The 26,890-nt window shown below is 42.0% G+C and overlaps 1 protein-coding gene across 5 annotated transcripts in view; it reads right to left on the bottom strand.

The window, feature by feature from the left end:
• Positions 1 to 26,890, bottom strand: part of GRIA3 (glutamate ionotropic receptor AMPA type subunit 3) — a 225,126-nt gene that overhangs the window by 120,168 nt on the left and 78,068 nt on the right. For all 5 annotated transcript variants that reach the window (XM_045030430.1, XM_045030431.1, XM_045030429.1 and 2 more), the window contains one exon: positions 11,620 to 11,807. In XM_045030430.1, the coding sequence (XP_044886365.1) occupies positions 11,620 to 11,807 (188 nt within the window). The remainder of the gene's footprint in view (positions 1 to 11,619; positions 11,808 to 26,890) is intronic.

Here is a 26,890-nt window from a genome sequence, read left to right as displayed (position 1 = left end):
GGAATTAAATGCAATTTGCTCATTTCAATGCATTGAAACAGTTGAGAGGTTCATTGTGCTTCACTATAAACAGAGCTCTGCAGTACTGAGTTCTCTGTATAACTGGGTTCCATTGTGCATAAAACCTGAACCAGGAGAAATTATGAAGATTTAATTCATTTTTGTTCAACTTCTATACTGCAGTGTAGCCATTTTTACTGGTATGAGGTAGTAACAGTTACAGCCATGTTTTTCTTTAACAACTTTAACTTTACATGCGATTTCCCAGGAGGTAAGGAATGCTGGGTATTTTTAAGGGAGCGTGTATTGTATATCGTTAATATTTTTGTTCGTTGTTATATTTTGGCAGAATCAAATTCCAACAGCAAATATTTAAACATGCTTACAAACCCTGACAAAGTGGGTCATGCATGTAACAATAGGGACCTATTTTCCCTCAGGTAGTATGTAATTTCCTTTTAGATTGTTGTGCCACTTTCATTCTCAAAATTTGTTAAGCAAGCTGGTTGCTGAGCGATCGACTAGTCACATAGTCTTGTCCATAGAACTTGCATGAATGGGGGAACATTTAGATGAGGACATAAAGGGTTAAACCAGTATAAACAAGGAGCCACGCCAATGAAGCTAATGGATTCCACTGGTATAAAACTGCGGCAAGTGAGAAGAGACTCACGCTCAAAGGAGATAAATGTAGATAGACTAAGGATGACTGGTTTGCAATGAGATGGTACTTAACTACTTCACGGCCTGATCCAAAGCCCTTTGAAGTCAACTGAAAGATCTCTTTGAAGGCCTTACAATTTACACTGTGCTGTTATAATGTTCCAGGGAACTCACACAGGAACATCAGGATCAGGGGCGGCTCTAGGAATCTGGTCGCCCCTAGCACGGTGGCATGCTGCAGGGGGTGCGCTCCCGGTCGCCGATCCCGCGGCTCCGGTGGAGCTTCTGCAGGCATGCCTGCAGGGGGTCCACCCGAGCCGTGGGACTAGCAGACCCTCTGCAGTCATGCCTGCAGGAGGTTCGCTGGTCCGCGGCTCCGGTGGACCTCCCGCAGGCATGACTGCGGAAGGTCCGCCGGAGCCGCCTGCCGCCCTGCTGGCAAAATGCCACCCCAAGCACGTGCTTGGCGCGCTGGGGTCTGGAGCCGGCCCTGATCAGGATGTAGGTGGGACTTTGAACAGCACTGCATGTGCCTGTTCCCACCCTCTCTGACACTTTGCACAGCAGTAATACAATTAGTCCTGGCTTGGTCAGCGCTGAGGAGAGATAAGTTCTTGTGCAGCTTTCTGCCTATTGAGTTAGGGTCTCCCCACTCATAAATGAGATCACAAGCATATCAGCACTATTATGCTGTCACTGGTTATATGTATTGTCCGTTTGCACAAGAGCATTATACTACTCCTATTCTAATATGGCTGGGGTGTATTAACAAGAGTGTCTTTATGTAAGATAATTACGTAATTGTCCCACTCTACTCGGCACTCAGCTGGAGGACTGTGTCCAGTTCTGGGAGCGAAACTTTAAGAGAGCTGTTGACAAATTGGAGAGAGTCCAGAGGAAAGGTTAAGAAAAAGTGAACATTTTTAGTCTTGAGCACAGAAGACTTAGGAGGGACCTGATAACAGTATACAAATACATTAAGGGCTATTATAAAAAGGATGGTGATTGATTGTTCTCCATGTCCACCGAAGGCAGAATAAAAAGTAGCCAGTTTAATCTGCAGCAAGGGAGAGTTAACTTAGGTTAGTTATTAGGAAAAACTTTTGAACTATAAGGATAGTTAAGCACAGGAAGAAGCTTCCAAGGGATGTTGAGGGATCCCCATCACTGGAGGTTTTTAGAAACAAACACCTGTCAGGGATTGTCTAGGTATACTTGATCCTGCCTCAGCACAGGGGGCTGACTAGATGATCTCTTGAAGTTCCTTCCAGTCCTACATTTCTATGATTTTTGATATTATGTTTCCTTCCTCTCCCTGCAGGTGGCTCAACAGAGTTGTCTTGATAATGGTTGCCTAGGAAACTAATTAAGGAGAGACTTGGTTGGAAGTGGAGTTGCAAGCATTAAATTCTATTTGAGAGACAGATGCAGAAATTAAGGTAATGCCTGAAAAGATGAAAGGATTTATCCTTTATTTTGGGAAGAAGAAAGAACTACACTAAATGTTTGGACTGTAACAAAGCAGCTTTTCATGCAGCACTGATTTTTAAAGGCTAAGAAAAGAGAAGTGGTGATACTGAGGAAGAGATTTTAAAATCCAGGCTCTGTTTCGAGGTGGTACATGTGATGTGGAAAAGGATCCCACAGCAGTTAGATATGGTTAGATGGTCAAATGGCTTGGTACAAATAAAACTGAATAGACAGGCTTTTAAGCAAGCTCCAACCAATTGTGTGTGTGTTTTCTATTGTGTCATATATATATTAAAAGCATTTTGTGTGAGTTTTGTTTGTGAAAGGTGCCAGCTTGGCAGCCCTGAAGACTCAAGTCTTCTGTCTACGTTTAGAACAGGTACAGCTGAGAAGCATCAAGTTCCCACATGCTGCCCTACTAATGTACATCAGGTCTGACCACATCAAACAGTGAAAGGATACCTCAGTACCAAAGGGGCCCATTTGGCCGTTTGCATTTCTACTGAGATTCCAACACGGGTAACCATTAGTAGAAGTGGTTTATATAATGTGAACACTGTTTAAATAATGAAAGGGGCACTAAGATTTTTTGGCCATGCTTGGTAAGAGTAACCAAACAGGAACACAAGACTCCTTGTCATTGAAAAAGCAGCAAAAATGGGCTACTTGTACAACAAATGAAGAAGATGCTTTTTACAGACACCTATTAATTCAGGTTCAAACTAGGTAGCTACGTCTATCACTCAGGAAATGAGCTATCAATTCTAATTTTCCTTCCAGTTAATTCCATTGAGTCCATATTTAGGCCTATTGTACACTTAATTATTATAAATAGATCTATACTATATATGAACAGATCTATTTGTGTACACATAGGCAGTGTATGTAGTATGGTAAAATATGCAAAATGTCAAAAGCAGATGCATAAATACGTGCGTGCATGTGTGCACTCATGGCTAATGATTATAAATTATTAGTACAATATTGTTAAATGCTGCTAATACAGAATAATAAAATCTTAATGGTGACATCAGGTTGTAATCTCTTTGGAGTGGGAAATGTGATTTGTGTTGGAAATGGATCTTTAACTGTACAGCACCATGCACATTATGATGCTATATACATTCAACGTGATTAATAATCATATTAGCACTGAATTGCAATTTCTGAATCATTCTATTTCGAAATCTGTTCAGATCCATGGTGACACTACCTTAAATCACTCTGCTGTAGGAACAACATTCTGATTGTTAAATTCTTGTCATTCTGAATCTGGGAAATCTTATGCGAGCTAGATGATGGCTTTCAGAAGGCATTAGCATTTACAAGATAGTAATTCCACCCATAGGAATGTGTGAAATGTTTTATATGTGCAGAGGATTAGCCCGATCTGAAAAGGACATTTGCTTCTCTATAGTTCAGACACCGTGTCTGTGGCTCATTATTAGTTTAATACCTGTTAGTAGCATTCCCTTTGGGCAGAAATGGCTGTTGACATGAGCACAATCGCTCATCTTTCACAATTTTGTTGGCTACAATCCAATGGAGAGGGCTTCTGACCTCAGGAGACCCCCTTTTCTCCCCAGTGGAGGCTTCATATCCAGCATGATCACCTCAAAGACGAGACCAATACTATACTTGTAAATTCTTCCTTCCTAAAATGCATTTATGGGCACTTGAACTGGTCAAATCTGTGTGGAAGGATGACTGATAGTCTTTTGGTGACCGAGTTTCTAGATCATTATGCTCATGGAAATTAAATGGGTCAGTAACGGAGTGACTTGTAACAAGCATCTGCATATACTAGACACCCCTCAAGGCCTCACCCTGAATCCCTTACGTAGGCAAATCAAGGTCCCCACAGAATATGATATCCTGGTCCATGACTCCTCTGTGGCACAGAGCCCTCAGAACCTCAGCAGCACACCTCGGCTCTGTGACAGCAGTGGAAAATACTGGGTTGAGGAAGAGACCAATGGGACACATGGAGAAAACAGAGCCTAAGGATACCCAGCCCTTTGGTGTCTCCCCCAAACATTTATGTATTTATGGGGCAATTATTACATTTTTTAAAATTGCATGGAAAATACGGACAGGCCAGTACAGTAATTATGATATATCTTATATACACCTAAAGCATACATGACTTGCAAGGTTGGATCTGGATTAACTTTACACTTGGATATTTTTCCTGATAATTTTGGGCAATTTTTAAAAACTCTGTCATATAAATGATGCATTTTTTATATTTATTTTTAACACACAAAAAATCTGGGCGCCTTCTTGCAGTGATCACAATACACTTCACTGAGGACTGAATGCTTCTACAAAGTAATACAGCAATGGCAATATTGAAAAACTTTAGATCTCCTTAATCTTAAAATTTCAGACTCAAAAATCAAATCGGGTTATAAACTTCCACTGCAGAGAAGTCAGTCAGATTCCCCTTTGTGTTCCTAGGGACACTTTACTTGAAGGCTTTTTACCAATTCGACCATTATTTAAAATTTTTGTGCATTATAGTCCTTCCTACAGTATTACTTATGTTTTGTTTGCAAGAGGCGTCCACTCAATACTGAGATTGCCTTGTAGCCTAACCTTTATGATTTTGTTTGGAGATAGTCTCCTTTTGATAAAAGCATATATTCTCTGAAATAAAAAAGTCTTTTGTAATGTTTCACCATTTTGATCCTGAATGATTTTCTTCCGTCTTATTTTCCCTTCAGGGATTTGCTTCTAAATGGACACTGAGCCACTCTAGTCTGAAATACGACTTATCTTGGGAATAAGAAAACCATATTTCTGAACCTGAAGACTTGTTTCTAAATAAACAGTCAAACTCTAAAGCCTGCTGCTATTTTCCAGAACCAGATGCCTTTTTTCATGACAATAAAATCGTTTAATATCTACCTGTGAAATAATACTGGAATATTTGTCATCAAAGAACAAGAAGAATGGGGAGTTCATGAATTTTACAGAGGATCAGTTTTAATACCAGTATGGGTGAAAGGCAACTAGAAGATTTACTGAGTTCCACAGATACAGGACCACATCTATGGCTAAATATTAACAATAATGTGAGAAACAGTGATTGGATGGCAATATGAGTAGTAAATTACATTTGTAAAAGCCAAAATCCGGTGAAACGAAGAATATATTAGGCTAGTTTTGACAATTTTTATTTGAAAGAGGGACGATAGATGGCAAATGGGCTAAATGTTTACAGAGATGGTGGAGGTGGCTCAAGAGGAGTGTACAAAGAAATCTATTGAAAGGGACAGCTCAAAAGGAACCTTCATATAGAGATGGAACAAAACTGTACCAATATAATGCCAGAATAACACACATATTTAACTTTAGATAGAGATTTATAATTACAGGCATGGGGCCTATTTTTAGGGAGACTCTGGGATGGTTTCTTAAGACAGAAGAATGCCTATGAATGGCCTTTGGCCCATGTTTTATTGCTTATTAGTACGTATTAGTAAACAGAGATCCTGCGCCAGATTTTCTTGATCTCAGTGAAACCGCTTGTGGGTTCAGATACTATTCAGTGTAAGTATTACTTCAGAATCTATGTGGATAAAGCATGAATGGTATGAATGTTTCCAGGGGGAAAAAAAGATCAAGCCTACATGTGAGTGTATTCACCAAAACTGAACTTTAAATTTGCTCTAGCAAGCATTTGCACCAAAAGCACTTCAGCACTCATCCAATTAGAGATCAGAAACAGTACAATGTGACTTAACTGAGCAATAAGGCCCAGCTTTTTAACTATATTTAGGCGTTAAAATGAGATTTCGGCTCCTAAATCAGTTAGGCGTAGTGCCTAAATAGATTTAAAAATCTGGGCCTAAGTGAATGCTCACTGGGAATTATTCATGATTAATTCAGACTTAGCAAAAACTCAAAATGACGACATTTGTCAACATGTGGCATACCTCATCCAGTGCACTAAATGCCCCAGTGTGGGTGAAACCAGACAATCATCATCCTCTTGAATGAACTCACAAATGAAAGTGATAAAAGACAAAAACACCACATCACCTGTGGGTGAACACTTTTCACAAAGCGATTGCTCTGACCTAACAGTCCTCATCCTCAAAGGAAATCTGCACAATGCTTTCAAATGATGAATCTAGGAGCTTGAATTCATAACTTTGCTAGACACTAAAAATCATGGGCTGAATAGAGACATGGGATTTATGACATAATTTATTATCCACTAACCCCCACTCCCATGTCCCCCAGTTGCCTTACCCCTCCCTTCTTTCCCCCTCTATGAGTGGAGGGGTGTTAACAGGACACTTCACGTTGAATGGTCCCTAGAAATATGTTAACTACTTGTGCTAAACAATCTGTTCTGCCTTGTATTTAGCTGTGACACTTGGAGTACCTTTCTCAGATCTGAAGAAGAGCTCTGCGTAAGCTCAAAAGCCTCTCTCTCTCTCTCTCACTGACAGAAGTTGATTCAATAAAAGGTATTACCTCACTCACCTCGACATTTGACAAATGTCTTTGTAGAACAGATAAATCTGAGGAAATTTCTCTTTAAAATTTGTCTCACAACCTTCACTACCACAGTTTTTCAATCTGCAAACTAGAGATAATATTACCTCACAGAGCTGTTGGGAGGTTTAATTATTGTTTAGAAAGTGATTTAAGGCCATTGGATTTAAATTGACATTTAAGTTTCAAACAATACTACTGTGTATACTAGATCTTATCAATGAGCCTAGTTTCAAAAGTCCATTACCAATTAGTATTAATAGAAGACTGTAACTCTTCAGGTTGAACTGACACATGAAATGGCTTAAACTATATTCGGGACCAAGATTTTCAAGAGAAACTAGATATTTTGGGGGTACCCAACCTGAACCAACTGAAAGGGGCCTGATTGTCTGAGGGCAGGTGCCACGCACACTCTGACAATCAAGCCCTTTTACTGGTAACATTTATGTTGGACACCCATCATCCCTAATCTCTTTTGAATGTTTTGGCTTAAATCGAATATCCACTGTTTTCAGTCCTCACCTTCAATAAAAGCCCTAAGCATCTAAAACTTGAATAGTCAGCACACAGTGGTATTTGCTGTTTTTTTTTTTAGAGCTTATTAATTTTGTGTGTGTGTGGGGCTTGGGTAGCCTTTCTACACTAAGCGAAAAACAATCTAAAATATGCAAATCCAAAGTTATCCTTTCCCCTATCAGCAAAGCACAGTTGTCTATAAGGAGGACATCTCATCATTCCTTTGAGTATTCCAACTATAGTGAACTAACTACTGTTTGAATTTTTGTACGATTTGATTAGCCTTATGAGAAGATAAGCAGCTAAGCTGAAGAGACAGAAGTAAAAGCCTGAAAAACTAATTGTTCAGCAGTGGACCCAGGGGTGTACCAATACTGACTTTCACCTGCAGAAAAGGATGTCATTGTTCTTGAGTCTTGGACCAGAAAAATCTCTGGAGGCTGCTAGTTGTAGATATTTTGATCATAATATGCACCAATGTGGGGCCCAGTCCTGCATCCCTTTCTCATATGAATGGTCCCAATGTGCATGGGTAAGTGGTGCACAACTGGACACCATCTTTTTTTGTCTAGTATGTAATAGAATATTTATCCCAACAGTTGGTTTGCTTTACTAACCAGTTTCTTTTGTTTCATAACCAAATAACTCAAAATCCATTTTAGGCCCTGATCCTACAAATATAAATGGACTTTACACATGGGCAGTTCCAATGAAGTCAAGTAAGCCTGCTCACATATATAATGGTAATCATATGCGTAAATGTCTGCAGGATCTGGGCTTTAAGCTATACTGTCAAGTGATTAACTAGTCAACCACATTCTATGCTATTGCATTACTGAAAACCACTTCTGAAAACTGTAGACCCAATCCTGGTCATAGGCACCGACTTGGGGTGCTCCGGGGCTGGAGCACCCACAAGAAAAAAATAGTGGGTACTCAGCACCCACCGGCAGCCCTGCAGATCAGCACCTCCTCTTGCCCACCACAATCAGCTGTTCAGCAGTGTGCAGGAGGTGCTGGGGTGGGAGAGAGAGGAGCAGGGGCAGGCAGAGGTGGGGGGAGGGGCAGAGGTGGGGGCTTGGGAGAAGGGGGGAGTGGGGGCGGGGCCGGGGCGGAGCAGGGTGTGTGTGTCAAGCACCCTTCCGGAACTCAGGAAGTTGGCGTCTCTGGTCCTGGTGCAAGTAAAATTACATTAGAGACCATTCAGAAGAAAGATTATTATACAATTTCATGGACTCTGACTTGTAAGTATAAATAAAACAGACTTAGAAAATGAATAATTTAGCAATTCAGAAATGTGATATCTAAAAGTTAAAGGAAAACACCGAACAATTAGGGATAGCTTGGAGCCCAGGGCTGCGAACCTTTAGGTATGTGAGAGCTAAGAGTTCATCAAATCAATAATCATAATGATGGAACGTTGAATCGAACATTTATCAAAAATGCAACCCTACGCAGATTTAAACTCAATACGTTTGAAGAAGAATTTAGATCATTAATCCACTTTGATACATGCTTAGGCTAAGATACAGCTCTCATTTTGGCCACTGGCATGCTCCCATATATATATTTTTCTTATTCATGCAGTATAAATACATGGAGAATAAAATAAAAGAATGGATGTACGTCTAGAAATTTCAAACAAAGGGGCCATCCTCACCATGCGACTGGGTACACAGTGCATCCATTAGATCATACTTTGCTCAAAGGTTCTCACTTGCAACTTTTGAGGAATGCAGACTTTGTTTACTGCATTTTGCCTCTTCAACAGGAATGCAAGAAAATGAAAGAATAAACCCCTCAAATGTCCTGCGTTCTGCTACATGTCTCCATAAACACAGGACACTCACTAAAATAATGGAAGACTGAAGGCCAAATGCCAACCCATGTGGACATGGCTTCCTTCCCTATTCCCCTGAGCAGCGGCGGCTCCAGGCACCAGCGCTTCAAGCACGTGCCTGGGGTGGCAAGCTGCGGGGGCCGGCCTGCCGGTCCCTGCGAGGGCGGCAGTCAGGCAGCCTTTGGTGGCGCGCCTGCAGGAGGTCCGCTGGTCCCGCGGATTCGGTGGCAATTCGGGACCGGAGACCTCCTGCAGGTGCGCCGCCGAAGGCAGCCTGCCTGCCGTACTTGGGGCGGCAAAAAAGCTAGAGCCGCCCCTGCCCCTGAGTAAGTAGGTGCTATATGAGGCTATCTGAGCCAAGGGCAGTTGGGCCCAGTGTTTAAGGGAGAGAAGGGGATTCTGCATCCCCAACACAGGTAGAAACCATGAAGCTGCTCAGGAAGTAGGAAACTCAAACCCCTTTCCACTTCTAAGCAGCCTTTTGTGGCTCTTCCACCAGCTCCCACAAGAGGCATGTTCCAGTTAGCACCACTGCTGTAGTGGGGTTGGGTGATGGAAAACCCACTCCCCCTTCTGACATTCCCCACCCAATCACTATTGGGCAAGAGGAGGTATTTTGACCCCTATGGCCAAGTTGCGTGTCTGGTTAAAAGCTCTGTTTTGTAGCTTGTCACTAGTAGGGTTGCCAGTTTCGGTTGGGCATATTCCTAGAGGCTTCATCACATGGCATAATAGTTAATTAAAATTAATTTTAATTCCTGGAGACTCCAGGACAATCCTGGAGGCTTGGCAACACCAGTCACTAAGATGTTTCCTTGCAGCTATGCAGCATATTCAGTCAGCTGGAAGGCAGCCTGAGCCTCTTTGGCATCATCCCACTGTCCTGACCACTGTCCTGACCACTGGCAGTCAGGGTGGTGGCATCACAGACACTTTTGGTAAGGAGGACTGGAGCTGGGTGGCCATGTATATGTTATACAACCCTGCTCAGAGGTTGACTTCCCTTGGAATAGGACCACCCATGGGGCTACATGCTGTGCATATGCCTTGGGACGGGACTCAGTCCAAAGTGATTAGGGCTGAACGAAAGCATATGCAGCCAACAGCATTGCAGGGCTTAGTATTAGCGGGACAGACCCATCCATTTTGAGCCCGTTACAACTACTTGCAGTTCTCTTTCGCTCACATGGTTTCAAGTCACTCCCTTGACTTTAAGCCTGAATCAGACTGTTAATGTCTAAGAGACATTTATGATAAATTCCCCAGTACTTAGCTTCTATCTAACAGTACGGGCCTTTCTTATGTAGGAGGGGCCTGGTCCTGCTCTCATCAAATTCAATGACAAAACTCCCATTAAATTGAAAGGAAGCAAGATAAGGCCCTATAACTCCAGTGACTGGAAATGATTCAGCTTGGGGCTTGACTGGAATTGAATGCTGTCCAAATTGATTCACGTCTCCTGAAATTCTTTGGTTTTGTTTGTGGTAGCGTGGCTAGGTTGCCATTCGTCGACAATAGACAATTTGTACAAGAATATGCTAACGCTTCATGAAATTTAAATGTTACTTTTGATTATTCCAGAATATAAAGCTGCAGTTAAAGTTATGAAGTGACATTTATCATAGGAGTTTGCAGTCTGAACATTGAGCAAATCCCTGTGTGCCACTGCCTATGAACAAACAGGCTGAATGGGTTGGTTCCCTTGTCATGTAGGCTCTGCTGGAGCTGTGAGCTCTGAGTATGGCCAGTGGGGAGCTGGCCTGTCTCTGATCCCTGATGTGTAAGCGGAGTGCTGCTTTCACAGCCCTTCAGCTGCATAGTGTACTTTCTCCCACAGAGACAGCCATGGTAGCTGGGACTGAAAGGGGATAGGACCATGGCCCCACTTCATTCCCACCTGCTCTTGGAAGACTACCACACCAGGGGCTCCTTCCAGGGACCGATCCCCTTACTTAGGCCAAGGTGGAGACTGATGTTCTGGGCAGCCCCAAGGAGCTATTGGAGGTTCTTAAACTGATTCTGAGGGAAGCCCACTTCCAAGAGGGCTGTGTCCTGTGTGCAGTCACCTAGCATTTTCCCTCTCTAGCAGGAGTGAATGTGACTCCACCACACCCTGGAATATAGTGGGGCAGGCGCCTTTGCACACCCCCAAAAAGGCCAGCCAGAATCAGTTGAATTTCCCCCCAGAAATATTTCCGTATGTGACAATTTTATTCATATGTGAGTCACTGCCTCTGCCACCTTCACTGGCTGATTTTAGTTTTTTACTGTGATCCCTTTTTACAAACCGCACTCAATCCTGCAACCTTTACCCACAAGAGTAGCCCTGCCTTCAGTAGGGTTATTTACATGAGTACGGGCTACCGCTGAGAGCAAAGGTTTGCCCTATTTTTTATTAATTTAGAAGGCAACAACAAATTTACAGAGATGTTTTCTGCTGGGTTCCATTCAAATTATTTGCCATCAAATGTGAAAGCCATCCAGGATATTTAATTTTAGAAAGGTAATTGGCACGTTTTTATGACTTATTTTTTTAAGAGCTGTTTAATTTATTTCTATAGAGACACAATTCCAAAACCTTATGTAACAGTCACATACAGCACAGATTCAAAAAATACCTGTTCCAAAATTGTGTTTATTCTCTCTACTTCACAGTCGATTAAGTATCTTTTTTCCTGTCGTCTGTCCATTTCCTCTATGATTCTCCTAAATTCCTGAACGTCCTTTATACTTCCCACAGACCTGGCTGTCACTTGCCAGTTGTTTTGTACTGCTGCTTCCATAATTGCCTGAAGAATGGAAAATCCTAGAGGGGAGAAAAATACAATGCAATTGTTTACTGAAAAAAACTGGTTTAAATATGTGAGAACAAGTTAAAAATTATGTTGTCTGAAAAGAAATACAGTAGATGGTAGCCTGCAATCAATTTATGACCTGAATGACAAGATGGTAGGGAACAGATTGTGCTTTCTGTTACCCTGGTGTCAATTCTGAGCAGCAACATTGATTTTAGTAGAATTATTCCAGAAACAAATCACTGAGATTGATAGCTGGCCTAACAGCTCTGATGGCCTGACCTGGCCTGTTTGTGGTTTTATTAGGGTCCATGCCAGCTAAGGGTGTGACCCTGCAGTCCTCACATGGGCAAAACTCTCATCGGATTCAGGAGATGAACAGAATCTAATGGGAGATTTCCCTGAACAGAAACTACAGGAATGGATCATTAATTGGTACAGACCCAACCACTGCATACAAGAATGCCAACTAAATCATCAAGCTGGCTACTGGAGACATGTACTGCAGAGCATATTTGCTGATATTCACGTTTATTTCAAGAAATATTTTTAAATATGGAATGCAATAGTATTAACTACACTTTTAAAGCTTATATTAAGGTAACATTGACTCATTCAGCAGCCTCAACAGAGCAGCAAAGCAGCATGAAATGAACAAAGAGCTGCACAGTGGGAAATTTATGCAAGCAAACTGCAGTTCATTCCTTGCACACAGCTGTGACTGGGCTGCAGACAAACTTGAGCAAAGAGCCGTGAGCTAACTGTAATGAAGCTGGGAAGGGAAATCTCCTCCCCAAAGGTAGCGTATGTGGGAGCCCGGGGGCACTGATTTGTATTCCTTGTCTTGCAGCATTTAGTTTGTGTTGACTGACCCCGTTTTTCAGGAGGTTGAGACTGTAGGATATTTTCAATTATTTCCTATTTAGAAGAGTTCAATTCAGATAGCAGAGTTCACCTACTTGACAACTCAGTGTACCTACTTGGGTTCCAGTGGAATGCATCCATTTCAGTACAGAAACGTGCGAGTGGAATGTTTCTATCTAAATAATTTATTCATAAATTATTGAATTAAAAATATATTTACACTTTGGGGTCCTTATTCATAGTCCTACTTTAGAAGCACAGAAGTGCTTCATGTATATTCTACACACACACATATACATACACACACATACATACATTTGCTAGGTTTAATTATTTATATTTTAACATGGAAATTTATTAGTACTTTATGGCAAACTCCCTCACCTGTTTTTGAGCCTGAAAATCCTTGAGACACACACAGGAACAATGCACTGAAAGATCTGAACTATACCAGTGGCTATTCTGAGCTCAAATCTGAGATTTCATTTTAAGGGTGTTTTTTATACGAAATAATTAGGACAAAGAGTCCGATCTCATTTACGCTGGTGTAAATTTGCAACAATGCCACTGACATCAATGGAGAGTCTCTGGATCATTACTGGTGTAACTGAGGGCAGAATCTGACCTCTTTTGCTTGAGCTATACCCTAACAGAGCCTGCATGTAGAGCATTAGTAGAACTTTTCATGAGGCTTCCCACCTCCTTTCAAAGTGCCCACACTGTGGCTACCTAAAGCACCTTGAGTATTATTGGTTTTCCTTTGTATGGATGCATGTTATTGTCTTGTCAAAGGTGGTGACAATTTATACATGCTCTGGCCGGGAATCTTTTCTGGCATCCCCTTTCCACTGACACTATTAAAAGAGAGGAATTTACATATCTATAGTATGATAAACTCAGTCTTCCTCAACATCATATTTTGCAAAGATGGCTGTGATGTCTCAGAAAGTAAGATTTCACTGCAAACAGGAGGAAGTTCACATGTAAGACTGAGACCTGGTCTACACTGTGGGGGAGGGGGAAGGAAATCGACCTAAGATACACAACTTCAGCTACGAGAACAGCATAGCTGACGTTGACGTATCTTAGGTTGACTTACCTTGCGTCCTCATAGCGCGGGGTTGACTGCCGTTGCTCCCCCATCGACTCCGCTTCGCCTCACCGCGGTGGAGTACAGGAGTCGACGGCAGAGCGATCGGGGATCAATTTATTGCGTCTACCCGGGACGCGATAAATCGATCCCCGATAGATCGATCACTAACTACTGATCCGGCGGGTAGTTTGACATACCCTGGAAATGCAAATACAGTTAACAGGAATTTACAAAAGCTTTGTATGTAAAGATTTGCTTTTATAATATTTGTTTCTACTAAATAAGAACTATTTACACCTTTCTGCTTTACATCATTCACGTGTAAATATAAATCTTGTGCTTGCGCTAAACTAATAATAAATTGGTCCACAATCTTTAGAAATCTTCCAGTCAAAATGTACTAATAGTTTCAGTTTATGAACATTCTGATCCCATATGGGAGCCTGCAAGAAATGGCACTGCTCTATCTTTTTGCAAATAAAGATATACAAATGCTTATGGATAGTCCCAAAGAAATAAGTTGAAAATAAATACATTGGAAAGAAGGTACTTTACTACACTCTCAAAGTAATGCACACTGGAAAACATAATCCCAACTATACATACAAAATTATGGGATCTAAATTACAACTCAGGAAAGAGATCTTGGAGTTATTGTGTATAGTTCTCTGAAAACATCTGCTCAATGTGCAGCAGTAGTCAAAAAAGCTAACTGAATGTTAGGAACCATTAGGAAAGGAATCGATAATAAGACAGAAAATATCATAATGCCACTATATAAATCCATGGTCTGCCCAAACCTTGAATACTGTGTGTAGTTCTGGTTGCCCCATCTCAAAAAAGACATATTAGAATTGGAAAAGGTACAGATAAGAGCAACCAAAATGATTAAGGGTATGGAACAGCTTCCATATGATCAGAAATTAAAAAGACTGGGAGTTTTCAGCTTGGAAAAAAGAAGGCTAAGGAGGGAATGATAGAGATCTATAAAATCATGACTGGTGTGGAGAAAGTGAATTAAGGAAGTGTTATTTACTCCTTCACATAACAAAAGAACCAGTCAACCAATGAAATGAATAGGCAGCAAGTTTAAAGCAAACAAAGGAAGTACTTCTTCACATAATGCATAGTCAACCTGTGGAACTTGTTACCATGGGATGTTGCAAAGGCCAAACTATAATGAGATTCAAAATAGAATTAGATACGTTCATGGAGGATAGGTCCATCACTGGCTATTAGCCAAGATGGTCAGGGATGCAACCCCATGCTCTGGAAGTACCTAGCCTCTGAGTGCCAGAAGCTGGGAATGGGCGCCAGGGAATGGATCACTCGATGATTACCTGTTCTATTCATTCCCTCTGAAACACTTGGCATTGGCCACTTTCTGAAGACAAGATACTAGTTTCACCAGTATGGCTGTTCCTATGTTCACGTTACCCATACAGTTTGGTCTCTGCACTTCCTGGTTTCGGATGAAGTTCTATTAGGCCATATCTGACTTAATCAAAATCAGGATATCTTACAAGAAAGCCCTTTCATGTGCGGTATACCCACATGTGTGTGTGCACATGCGTGTTTTGTCCAGCAGTTGCTATTTCAAAGAAGAGAGAGGAATGGGGAGGGTTATTCAACAACTTTTCTCCGATACATGTAAACATAATCAATTACTCACAGCATGAACGAATTCCATGGACTCCCCACCACTCCTGTATCCACGATGAACTGTTTCTCCTTATATTCAGGTACTTCTATGGCAATACCCCCCGTCTGCCTACATGATCGCATCTCTCCATCCTTCCCATGATTTCTCTCTGTGCTTTGCCATTTGCGTCCTCTTCTTGGTCCTTCTCTTCCACATCTCACTCACAAACTATTCATTTGCTCCTCCACTTCCCCCCACCTGACTGAGTCTCCACTGCTTTCTAGAAACAGCACAAAACCCACCTCTTCCACATTTTCAAGAAACCATCAGCCAATTCCCTGAAAACACAGCATTCACTATTCCCTACCCTTCAGCATTTCTCTATGCCTACTGTCTTCGGCAGCATCTTACTGCAATGTACATCCTTAGCCATTATGAGATATTTGCATGAACAACATGTTCCCAACTTGTGGATGCTGCTTTATTTAGCAGCAGGGCTATTTTTAAAAAGGTTTTCTTTCTTTTTCTTCTTTCAGACTCTGAGCATTTCTTTGTTTAATTTAGCAACAGTAAAAATGTGATTATCCATGGGGATCTTTCTGTTAGGGAGTGAATGGGGAAATGTCACTCTCAGTTCCTTGCATATCCATGAGTGAGCCAGTGTCACCACATTTTCCCCTCCAGATAAATCTATTTTAGTGTGAGTGTTTCACAAAAGATACGCTCATATAACAGAGTGCAGGTGTATAGCTCTTATGAATGGCTCTAATTTTTTGAACCCCAGAAGGAAGCCAGCCAGATACAGGGTGTCTTGCTCAGTTTTGTGGCTATTGGTATGGTAGGCATTGGGTTGTGCTCATAAGTAGTTAAGAGGCAACCAGGGGTGGCTCCAGGCACCAGCGCTCCAAGTGCGTGCCTGGGGCGGCAAGCCGCGGTGGGCGCTCTGCTGGCGCCGCGAGGGTGGCAGGCAGGGTGCCTTTGGCGGTGTGCCTGCGGAGGGTCTGCTGGTCCCGCGGCTTCGGCGGACCTCCCACAGGCATGCCTGCAGGAGGTCTGCCGAAGCCGCGGGACCAGCGGACCCTCCGTGCTTGGGGCAGCAAAATGTCTAGAGCCGCCCCTGGAGGCAACTAGTGTTTCCAGTTCAGTTCGGGTCAAGGAGCAAGCTATTTGGGAAAGGTTTTGTTGCCAATTTGTTTCAGTTCAGCTGTTCCATATAAGAGTTAACAAAAGAAAGTAAATATGAGCTGAGCTAAGAGAAACTAATGCTCTTGCAGGTGACTGTGACAGGACATGTTTTTAAAATGTGTTCACTGATACCACTACTAAGCCCTCATCAGAATGACCTTCTTCTCATCCTCTAACTCAGCCTGAAGCTTAACATTCAAACCAGCCAATGTCAGGATGCTTCCGCTGTTTCTAAAGATATTGGTGATATCCAAAATCGAATCCTTGTCATTATCAACTGAATGAGCTGGAGGCAAAGGCAGAAGTAGCCTTTCTTACAAACTGAACAAAACAAACATAAGCAGCCAGACTCCTAATCAGCAAAACATCTAGGCATGTGCTTATGTGGTTTGCTGAAACAGGACCCCAAAAAGATAAAGCAAAGGCCGGGAATGGATTATCTGCCTCTATAGCTGTCTATGCATTTTAAATAGTCCAGAGGTCTCCATCATGGAGGGCATTTTTCTTCTTTCTGCCCAGTGGACCATACTGGAACATCTCTATTATAGCATGAAACTTTTTATGACTGGCACCAAAGAAATTAGTGCAAACATTAATTTAAATCACTGATCCTCTTAATGGACAATATAAGGGAAATCCTAGATCTCAGAAATGGAGCGTTAAATTGCAATCCCTTTTTCTTCTGTGTTGGTAAGTGCTAGGGATTTTTTAAAAGGACATATTTTCAGATGGGAAACATGAATACAACATGTGTGGGCCAGAAAAATGAATTGTGCGTACAAATCTGATTTGCGTGCACAATTGGTTACCTAGAGGTGAAGAACTATGATTTGGGCCCACAACTGAACTGCAGGCACCCAAATGTGGACCCATAATTGGCAGATGTAGACTGAGCCACAGAAATGAGGCCACCCTTGTGAAAGTTTCCCCTTAATGTCAAATATGAACTTTATGATGCTTATTTACACCTAAAATCTACTCAGAGCACTAGAAGTTTAGCTGCATTTGGATATTCTGGTTACTTACCTCTGAACCCAGCACTAGTTTAAACACCAATAAAGAAAAGCATTTATCTAGTATTGTTAGACCTGAGTAAAATAATGCATGTGTCAGAGCAGAGGAGGAAGGGAAGGTGTGTTTTGCATACAGAAGGCAAAAGGAAAAGGTAATATAAGTTTACATACTTCATGTATGCTTAAAGGAGCAGAACAAGCAAGGGATCTCTGCCAAGCTGTACACTAATACGAGTCTTAGCAAATACCTAGGCCCTGCAGTGCTCTTTTATTCTAATTACATTTACTTAAGCTCCGCAGCTTGAATTATTAAATAAAAAATGGAATAATCTCATTTCAACTGTTTCTTACCTGGTCATTTGAAATGCACCAGTAACTTGCATATGGTAGACTATGTGCTGCTATTCTGATGTCACACAAACCTCTAGAATGGGAAGCATATAAACCCTTATCTTATCTTTTTCTTTTACCTTCTATACCACTAATTTATTATGCCCTCTGTTGTCTCTTTCATCACGAATTACATTCTTGTCTGGGTCATCCATAAACACAACAATCCTCACACACAGATATTCCAATTTGGATGAGTGAAAGTGAACCTGCCTTGCCTTGTCAGCTGAAAGTTTACAGGGACCATCTGGTCTGCATTTGTTCAGGAAGGGATATAGCTAAACGCGCAGGATTTCAGATCCACAGCATGGAATGGTGTGTGTAAAAAGAGAAATCTGAGGCTCAAAAGTCACTATTTCTTACTGACGGCAGCTCACTTTAATCTGCATTTTTTTGATAATATAGGGCCTAAATCACCACTGCATTACTCCAGATTTAAGTCAGTGCAATGCCAGTGCTTCCAGTGGAGTTGCACTGATATAAACTAGAGTGATACAGAGGAGAATCAGGCCCAAAGATTGTAAGGATCAAGGCCAGATGAAGATGTGATGTAAGTGGCCTTGTCATTTGGAAACAACTCTCATGCTGGTGGGAAAATGTGGAACAGGCCACTTCTGTTCTCATGCTAATGGAAATATATTTATATCTTGAACCCATGTTATGATCCAGGGTTTATGAAAAGGGCGAATCTAGGATTTTATCTTTGCTGTGAGATTCTTCATTTAAAATGTTTTCAAGGGCATATTAATGGTCGAGTAATTTATAGTTTTCTGAATGCAGGTTGGAATAATCCAGGCTGGGAGACTCTTTGAAACCAGACTCTGTTAGTTGTGTTTGAGGGAAAAACACACCAAAACAAGCAGGTAATGACTGCCCAGGGAAGCCAGCAGAAGTAGCACAGGAAACCAGTGAAGGAAATAATAATATATGTTGAGAAGTGACAGAAGGTGAAGAGCGCTGTGCTATCCAGTGGGCAGGGGCTGTAGGGTATTCCCAGAGTACTTACTGCCAAGAATGTCGAGAACTCTTGATACTGATGCTAACAGAAAGCTGGCAGAGGGAGCATTAAGGGCATTCTGTCACTGGAGGATGCAGAGGTCTGGAAGCCATGGGCTTCGAGGAAGTGGAGAACAGCCTTCCCAAAGGGAAAGCCATTGTAAATGTGAAATATTAAATGTTAAAGCTTCTTTAGCCTAATAAAATTAATTAAATCTGCAGCCGTTAACGTTCCAAATAAAAATAGATTAAAAGAACATTGTTTAAATCAGAGGAACCTTTATCTGGCAAACCTTAGGATGAGCTCAGGGCTCTGTCTCCCTTCAGCTTAAGAGAATGATGTTACAAAGTCCCGAGTAGTGCAATAAAGACAATTGCCTACAATGCACAGCAGAATACCAAACTTTGAAATTCAAATCCAGCAATATTCCTCCCCAACCACAGATTTCTTTGTGTGTCCTGAATTCTGCACTCAATCAGGCCAAGCCACCATTGACATCAGGGAACTCAGAATAAAATATTATTGGGCAGCCAAAGGAGTGCTATACTGGAATGCATTTCCTCCAGCAGTTATGAAACCTTTATCCGCACGTATCATTTGGCTGATACCAGTGTGATCACAATGGGAGTAAGGATTGAGAAAAGTGACTTGAACAGGGCCCTAGGTGTACTGTTTATCTGAAGCTAGCTAGGGAAAGATCCTCAGGGAACAAGGCTGAATCATAGAATATCAGGGTTGGAAGGGACCTCAGGAGGCCATCTAGTCCAACCCCCTGCTCAAAGCGGGACCAATCCCCAACTAAATCACCCCAGCCAGGGCTTTGTAAAGCCTGACCTTAAAAACCTCTGCGGAAGGAGATTCCACCACCTCCCTAGGTAACCCATTCCAGTTCTTCACCACCCTACTAGTGAAAAAGTTTTTCCTCATATCCAAACTAAACCACCCCCACTGCAACTTGAGACCATTACTCCTCGTTCTGTCATCAGGTACCACTGAGAACAGTCTAGATCCATCATCTTTGGAACCCCCTTTCAGGTAGTTGAAAGCAGCTATCAAATCCCCCCTCATTCTTCACTTCTGCAGATTAAACAATCTCAGTTCCCCCAGCGTCTTCTCATAAGTCATGTGCTCCAGCCCCCTAATAATTTTTGTTGCCCTCCACTGAACAGTTATTTAATTTTGGAACCAGGCTATGAGCTTGTCTAGTTGGAAGAAACTGGGAATGTCTTCATAATTAGTGGATACATTTCTGGAACAAGATCAGATAAGTACAGATAAGACTTATTTAATTGTTATTCCATTTTTTCCCCCTGGGTCCTGAGATTGGAGAAGTCCATAAAGACTATAGTTTAGGCGGGCATAAGGCACAGAGTTAAGCAGCAGAAACGCAGTACAATGTAGAAATGTGCAGAAGATAAAAGAGGAAAATTAGGGAAGAAACTCTGCATGAAATGGTATCTTGGGTTTAGCTCATGACATTAACCTGCAATGTACAAAATCAAAGGGGGGCAAAAATCCCTGGCTAGGGCTCAACTGATGATGCTAATTACTACATGTAAAGGAATAATACTGACCGTGTTTATATATTTCTCTAAGCAAAAAGGGTATTAGGAATCATGCAGTTAGCAATTAGCAGGCAGGAGCGGCGCCAGGGTTTCTGGCGCCTTAGGCAGAATTCAGGGGGCGGCATTTTGTGCACTCCCCACGGGACGCGCGGGAGCTTCCGGTTCCACTCCCATCGCGCCGCTGAAGGACCCTCCGCCAAAATGCCACAGGCGACAGCGGCAGTCATTGAGCTGCTCAATTGCCTGCTGCTGTTTTCCGTGGCACGTCGGCAGAAGGTCCTTCTTCAGCGGCGCAACGGGAGCGGAACCGGAAGCTCCCGTGCGCCCCGTGAGGAGCGCACAAAATGCCACCCCTCGAATCCTGGCGCACTAGGCGACCGCCTAGGGTCGCCTAATGGAAGCGCCAGCCCTGTTAGCAGGTTAGCAGATAACCTAGTCTGCTGCACAAGACAGCTGATCTGCACTGCAGGAAGAGTGGGTGCTCAAAGACAGGGCATACAAAACCCCCAAGTCAGATAGCTCTCAGTTGGGGACAGGATGCCACTGGCTTAGTAAGTGTCAGACGCATGGGGCCAGATTCATTCCAGGTGTAAATTTGCTGGTGGCAAAGGTATGACACCAGGGAGAAATTTAGCCTGTTGTACCATTCGGGGAAAGGTGGAAGATGAAAAATCACCACATTAATGAACCTTTGAGAGGGGTTTGAGTAGTAGGGTTTTGTTGTTGCTGTTTTTGTTAAACAATTGTGTTTAACAGATAGAGAGGGCTTGACTGTGCCTGGTCTCTGGAAGCACAGGGCCGGGACAGTGCAGTGGATCTCACCATCGCTCCATAAACACAAGAACTGTTCAGGGGCAGTGCTGTTGCTGGCCTTCTATATGCAGAAGAGAGTGGGAAGGGCCATGGTTATTGCCCTTCTCCACACCAGTCATCTCCCAGGGACTCCTGAAATACTGTGCTTTTAAGGGCTCCTGTGGGAGTGTGGGCTCAATGGCACAGTTTAGCCTGGCATCATATTATATGTACATTTCATGAGGACCTTCTTTGCACTCAGACACACAGAGGATATACTGCTAACGATACAAAGGAGTGTATGTCATAAAAGATGTTCTCCTATCATTCAATATCAGAAATCCTTCACCTTATGATGAATAATGCTTGGCAGTTATGTAGTGTTAAATGGTCCACTTTAACTAATTTATCCTCACAACACACATGTGAGGTAGGCAAATATTATTTTCCAGGTAATAAAACCGAAGCAGAATAGGAAAATGAATCGCCAAGGCTGTATAAGTGAATCAGTAGCAAGGACAGGATTTGAACTCATGACCTTCCGATTTGTAATCCTGAGTTTATTTCATCAGATCAAGCACTACTGTATAGTTGAAGGTTTTGCTGCTATTGTTTAAAGATCTGTATATATCTGCTATAAACAGTATTGACACACCACCCATAGAAATGTTACAACAAAAGCACTGCCATATTGTCTTACAGAGAACATCTCTTTTATAATCCTACTTAATGAAGTAAATACAATAGTAAGCTAGCAGTCAAACGAAACAGGATTTTGATTTTAAGATGTATTAGTTATTCTAAGTGAAAATAATACACTAGCAGAATTAAAAATTAAGGTGCTGTGGAATTACCATCTGAGTAAGAGAGGGGGGGAAAAAGACTTTCCTAGCATAATTATTATAATAGTTAGTCATAGCAGCACCATAATGCATTCATTTTAAATACTGTACACGGAAAACTTTTATCCACCTATCAACAGCTGAGAGTTTCAAAACTGCAGAAACTTGACCCTATATACTGCAGTTCTCATTTGAGGACCTAAAAATATAATTTCAATGCATGCTGTAATCCTACAATTATTGATAACACAGATTAATTCCTTCTTGTCCCATGCATTGGTCCTTTTAGCAAGAGTGTGCATGCCTTCTCCTAAAAACATATATAGAAAGTAATGTTTAAATAATGATAAATATTATTCCTTTGAAGAAATATTCACAGGTGATTATAGTAATCAAACTGGGAATAGAAATAAATATTCATCACAAATGATAACGCAGTACGCCTTAGACAAATGTCATTTTAAAAAAGTCAAACTTTATGCTAGTTGGATTGTCCTCAAATACTGTAAAATTATTCTTGCTATCTGACCTTCAGTCAACCATGTTAGAAAATATTTAATTCTCTACCTAACCTTTATCAAAACTTTGTTTCTCAAACTACCTGAGCAAACAACTCTTTTGCCTTTGAGAATTTTCATTAACAGATGCTTTCAAAGTCTGTCTTCATCAGCATCTCACCCTTTAGTAACCAGAATTTTAATTGCCCTTGCATCTGGAATGTCTCATATATCAACATGTAAGTTAATTTCCTTTTATTTATTCTGAACACCAAAAAATGCAGTAATCAAATAGTGAGTGTTTTTTAATACTCTGAAATTTAAATGAGTTTTATGATAATATAAATGATAATTTATGGATCCTTACTCACATTCTGTATATGTGCATCCTCAGATTCACTCACTTTTGACATTTCACACTATTTTTGCTCATGGACAGAGGTGAGAAGTGAGGATCTGGGATAGACATCTATACCCACTCAGTTCAAACACTGTTCAGCACGCCACCTACAGAATCTCACTGACATTACAACCTGCTTCTCCATTGTGTGACTTTGGAGGCTTTCCTCCAAGCAATGATCCAGTTTGCACCTCTGAGCTTATGATGCATGATGGGATCGCAACCCAAAAACTATAGAATATATCATGAATGGGCTTGAGACAGATTGCTAGATGTATATCCAGCACTGAAAGACAAATATATGGAAACACATTCTTCCCCCATTACAATCTTATGATAGTAGATAGCTGATTCATTATGTCACAAATCAGAGAGAAGTTTTGCAGTAGATCCCCCTTTCTTACTAACAAGCACATTACACATTTGCTACTTTATAAAATGCACCTACGACTCCTGGTTGTTGTTTTTTTTTTTTTTTGCAGCTCTTAAAGCAATGTTGACTATACAACTGTCATAACCTGACCCTCAAGTAGGGAAGAAGTCTGTTTCCAGCACAGATTGTGTTGCAAGTGAGACATGAGGAAATTTCAGCATCAATATTTGTTAAGAGGAGATACGGATCTGACTTAAAAATTTGAGTGCGGATCTAGTTTTAAACCAAGTTTGGGTCTGTTCAGATCAGGAGGTTTGGTTTGGCAGATTATAAATGTAGCAAAGTCTGGATGCAAATCCAGACTTCTCCACATAGTCCTGGGCTGATGGGATTGGAAGTTTTGGACCATTCCTCAGTTACAGACATTTAGCTGGCTGATGGGCATTTTTCAGCTGTGTTACACTATTCATTTCTGTGCCTTTTGAAATGATTTTTGTATGAACAAGGATCAAGGAACTCGGATGAATCAAAAATAAATTACAGTGCTGTCTGGCCTTGGAGAGAATTTGTCTAATTCATAGCCTGGATAAACCCTGGTTTAGAAATGCCATTGTGAGGGACTTTGTGAAGGTAACGAAATAGAATTGTGATAGCAATAAATAAGCCACTAGCAGTGACCTACACCAAAGACTCAACCTTGCTTCGGACGAGCATCTCAGACAATAACAGTGTTTCTACACATAAAATTGAATGGCTCAATGATAAATCAGGCAGCTATTAACTATTAAAATTCTTCCCATTAGCACATAAGAATTGAACGCTGTTATATCAGTACGACTATGAAGCAGTATCAACAAAAGGTCAGGAATTTTGCAAGAACTATTGGCCATTATATCTTAGTTAAGAGCTGCTGGATGAATACCAAATGACAAAACACTGAAAGCAGAAGAAAATGCACCTCTTAGCCAGGCATCTAAGGAATAGTACATCAAAGAGTGGCAAAAGGATGTTTAGAGTCCGTTGCAAGTCATAAGATGCTGGTTGGAATCTGGCCAAAAGCGTATTTGATTGTCAACATCAAACATCAGTGGAGGGAATTTCCTTGCCCATACTGTATGATGCGGCAGCGCAATTCCTAACATGTAGTGTAAACTGTGCATAATAACCTGACATGAGGAATCTTCCTTTAAGAGTAATGCTTGGAATGTTTACATTAAGTGGAGATGGTTGGTAAGTTGAGTCTGCCTATTACTGTTGTAATTTATCCTGGCAATTGTTGGAAGGTGAAACATTTGATCCTGTAATAACGTAGAATGAGCTGCTTGTTTTGGTTACACCAGTAAAAGCTACCTTAGAGAAACATTAATTTACACATCATTTGAGTGGTGAAGTCAACTTTGCATCCCACGTCTTACTAACTGTTACAAAACAAAAAGAATGGACGTGGTGCGTAGGAATAAGTGTCTGTCTATTGCACAGTACTATCTTTAAAACACACTTCAAAGATTATGATTGGACTAGATTCAATTATACCACTTTGCAAACTTTAGGGAACCACAGGTACTTGCTACTGTACCAGTGAAGAATATTCGAAAAAAGAGAATGAAACTAATAGCACATATTGATTTTTTTTAAAAGTCTATCTGCTATTCTGTAAAGATGTCAAAGAGTAAAAATGTAAAGATTACATTAGATACTGAGGGAAGGAAATCAATGCCTTCAAATATTATTGACGTTCCTGATTGCCTTTTAAATTGCCCACGAACTTCTCAGATATGGGGTAACTTCACAGTGTACTGTGAGTAAAGATTTCAAAAGGGTATGTCTAAACTGCAATTAAAAACCCAAATCTGGCCTGTGCCAGCGGACTCAGGCTCACGGGGCTCAGGCAAAGGAGCTGTTTAATTGCAGTGCAGACGTTTGGGCTCAGGCTGCAGCCCAAGCTCTGGGACCCCATGAGTGGGGAGGACCCCAGAGCCCGGGCTCCAGCCTGAACATCTACACTGCATTTAAACTGCCTCTTAGCCCGAGCCCCACGAGCCCGAGTCAGCGCACATGGGCTAGCCATGGGTGTCTAGTTGCAATGTAGACACATCCTTAAGCTCAAAGTCCCATTTTCAAAAGTCTCAATGGGTCCCAGGCAGCTAGGACAAGATTTTCGAAGGTATTTACTTACCTTCAGGTGTAGATAGGCACCTAGTGGGATTTTTAAAAGCACCTAGGTGCCTAACCTGCTTAACTCCCATTGATTTCCCTAGGGGAGAGGCACCTAACTCATGTAGGTGCTTTTGTAAGTCCCATTACACACCTATCTTTAAGTGTCTAAATGCCTTTGAAATCCTGGCTCCTGTGTGCCTAAGGATATATCTAAATGAACACTTTGTTCATGGCAACATGGGTGTAAATCCACCCCACATTAGCCAGCTGCACAGTAGGCTTGGAGTGGGACTGCTGTGCTCTTGTACCCATGTTCGTGCCAGCTCTCATCAAGCTAGAGCGAGTATAAATAGCAGCGTAGCCACACTAGCGGCTGCAGAGGCATGACTTAGCCATGCAAAAGATGTACCCCTGTGGAACCAGTGGGTACGTACTTAGCAAGGCTAAGCAATGCCTCCCCTGTCATTACCCATGTGACTGCAGCTACACTGCCAGGTCCATGTGAGCTAGCCCAAGTATACGTACACACGCAGGGGAATTACACCCTTATCTCATAGTGTAGATGTAGCCTAAGCGTCAAGGCTGCTAGGCACCAAATGGTCCCTGGTGCTCTTTAATCTACTCCTGTTTCAAAGTGCAGCAGGGAACTTTCAGTGCGCAGCAGCCAGAGTCCACATTGACACTTAGTGCACAGCAGGCTAGCAAGGGATAGATTTACAACCCAGCTTGCTGCAAACTAAGGCCATGTCCACATTACGGGTGCTACAGTGGCACAGCTATAGTGCTGCAGCTATGCCACTATAATGCTGTAGAGTAGATCAGGGTGGGCAACTTGTGGCCTGCGGGCTGCACGCGGCCTGTCAGGGTAATCCGCTGGCAGCCACCAGACAGTTTGTTTACATTTGCACACCCGCCCACAGCTCCCAGTGGCCGCGGTTCACTGTTCCCGGCCAATGGGAGCTGCGGGAAGTGGTGCGGGCTGCAGGGATGTGCTGCCCGCAGCTTCCCACAGCTTCCATTGGCCAGGAACGGGAAACCATGGCTGCGGGCGGGCGTGCAAATGTAAACAAACTGTCTGGCAGCGGATTATCCTGACGGGCCGTGGGTTCCCCACCACTGGTGTAGATGCTTTCTCCAGCGACGGAAGTGGTTTTTCTGTCACTGTTTTTCTGTCACACACTCAGAGCAGTGCTAGCTAATTCTTCCACTAACCTAGTCATGTCTAAACGGGGGGTTAGGTTGGCATAGCTATGGCACTCAGGGATGTGATTTGTTCCCCACCTC

Source organism: Mauremys mutica, chromosome 9, assembly GCF_020497125.1.
Source record: "Mauremys mutica isolate MM-2020 ecotype Southern chromosome 9, ASM2049712v1, whole genome shotgun sequence".
In the NCBI taxonomy this organism is placed as follows: Eukaryota; Metazoa; Chordata; order Testudines; family Geoemydidae; genus Mauremys; species Mauremys mutica.
This window is presented reverse-complemented; position numbering and strand designations above follow the sequence as displayed.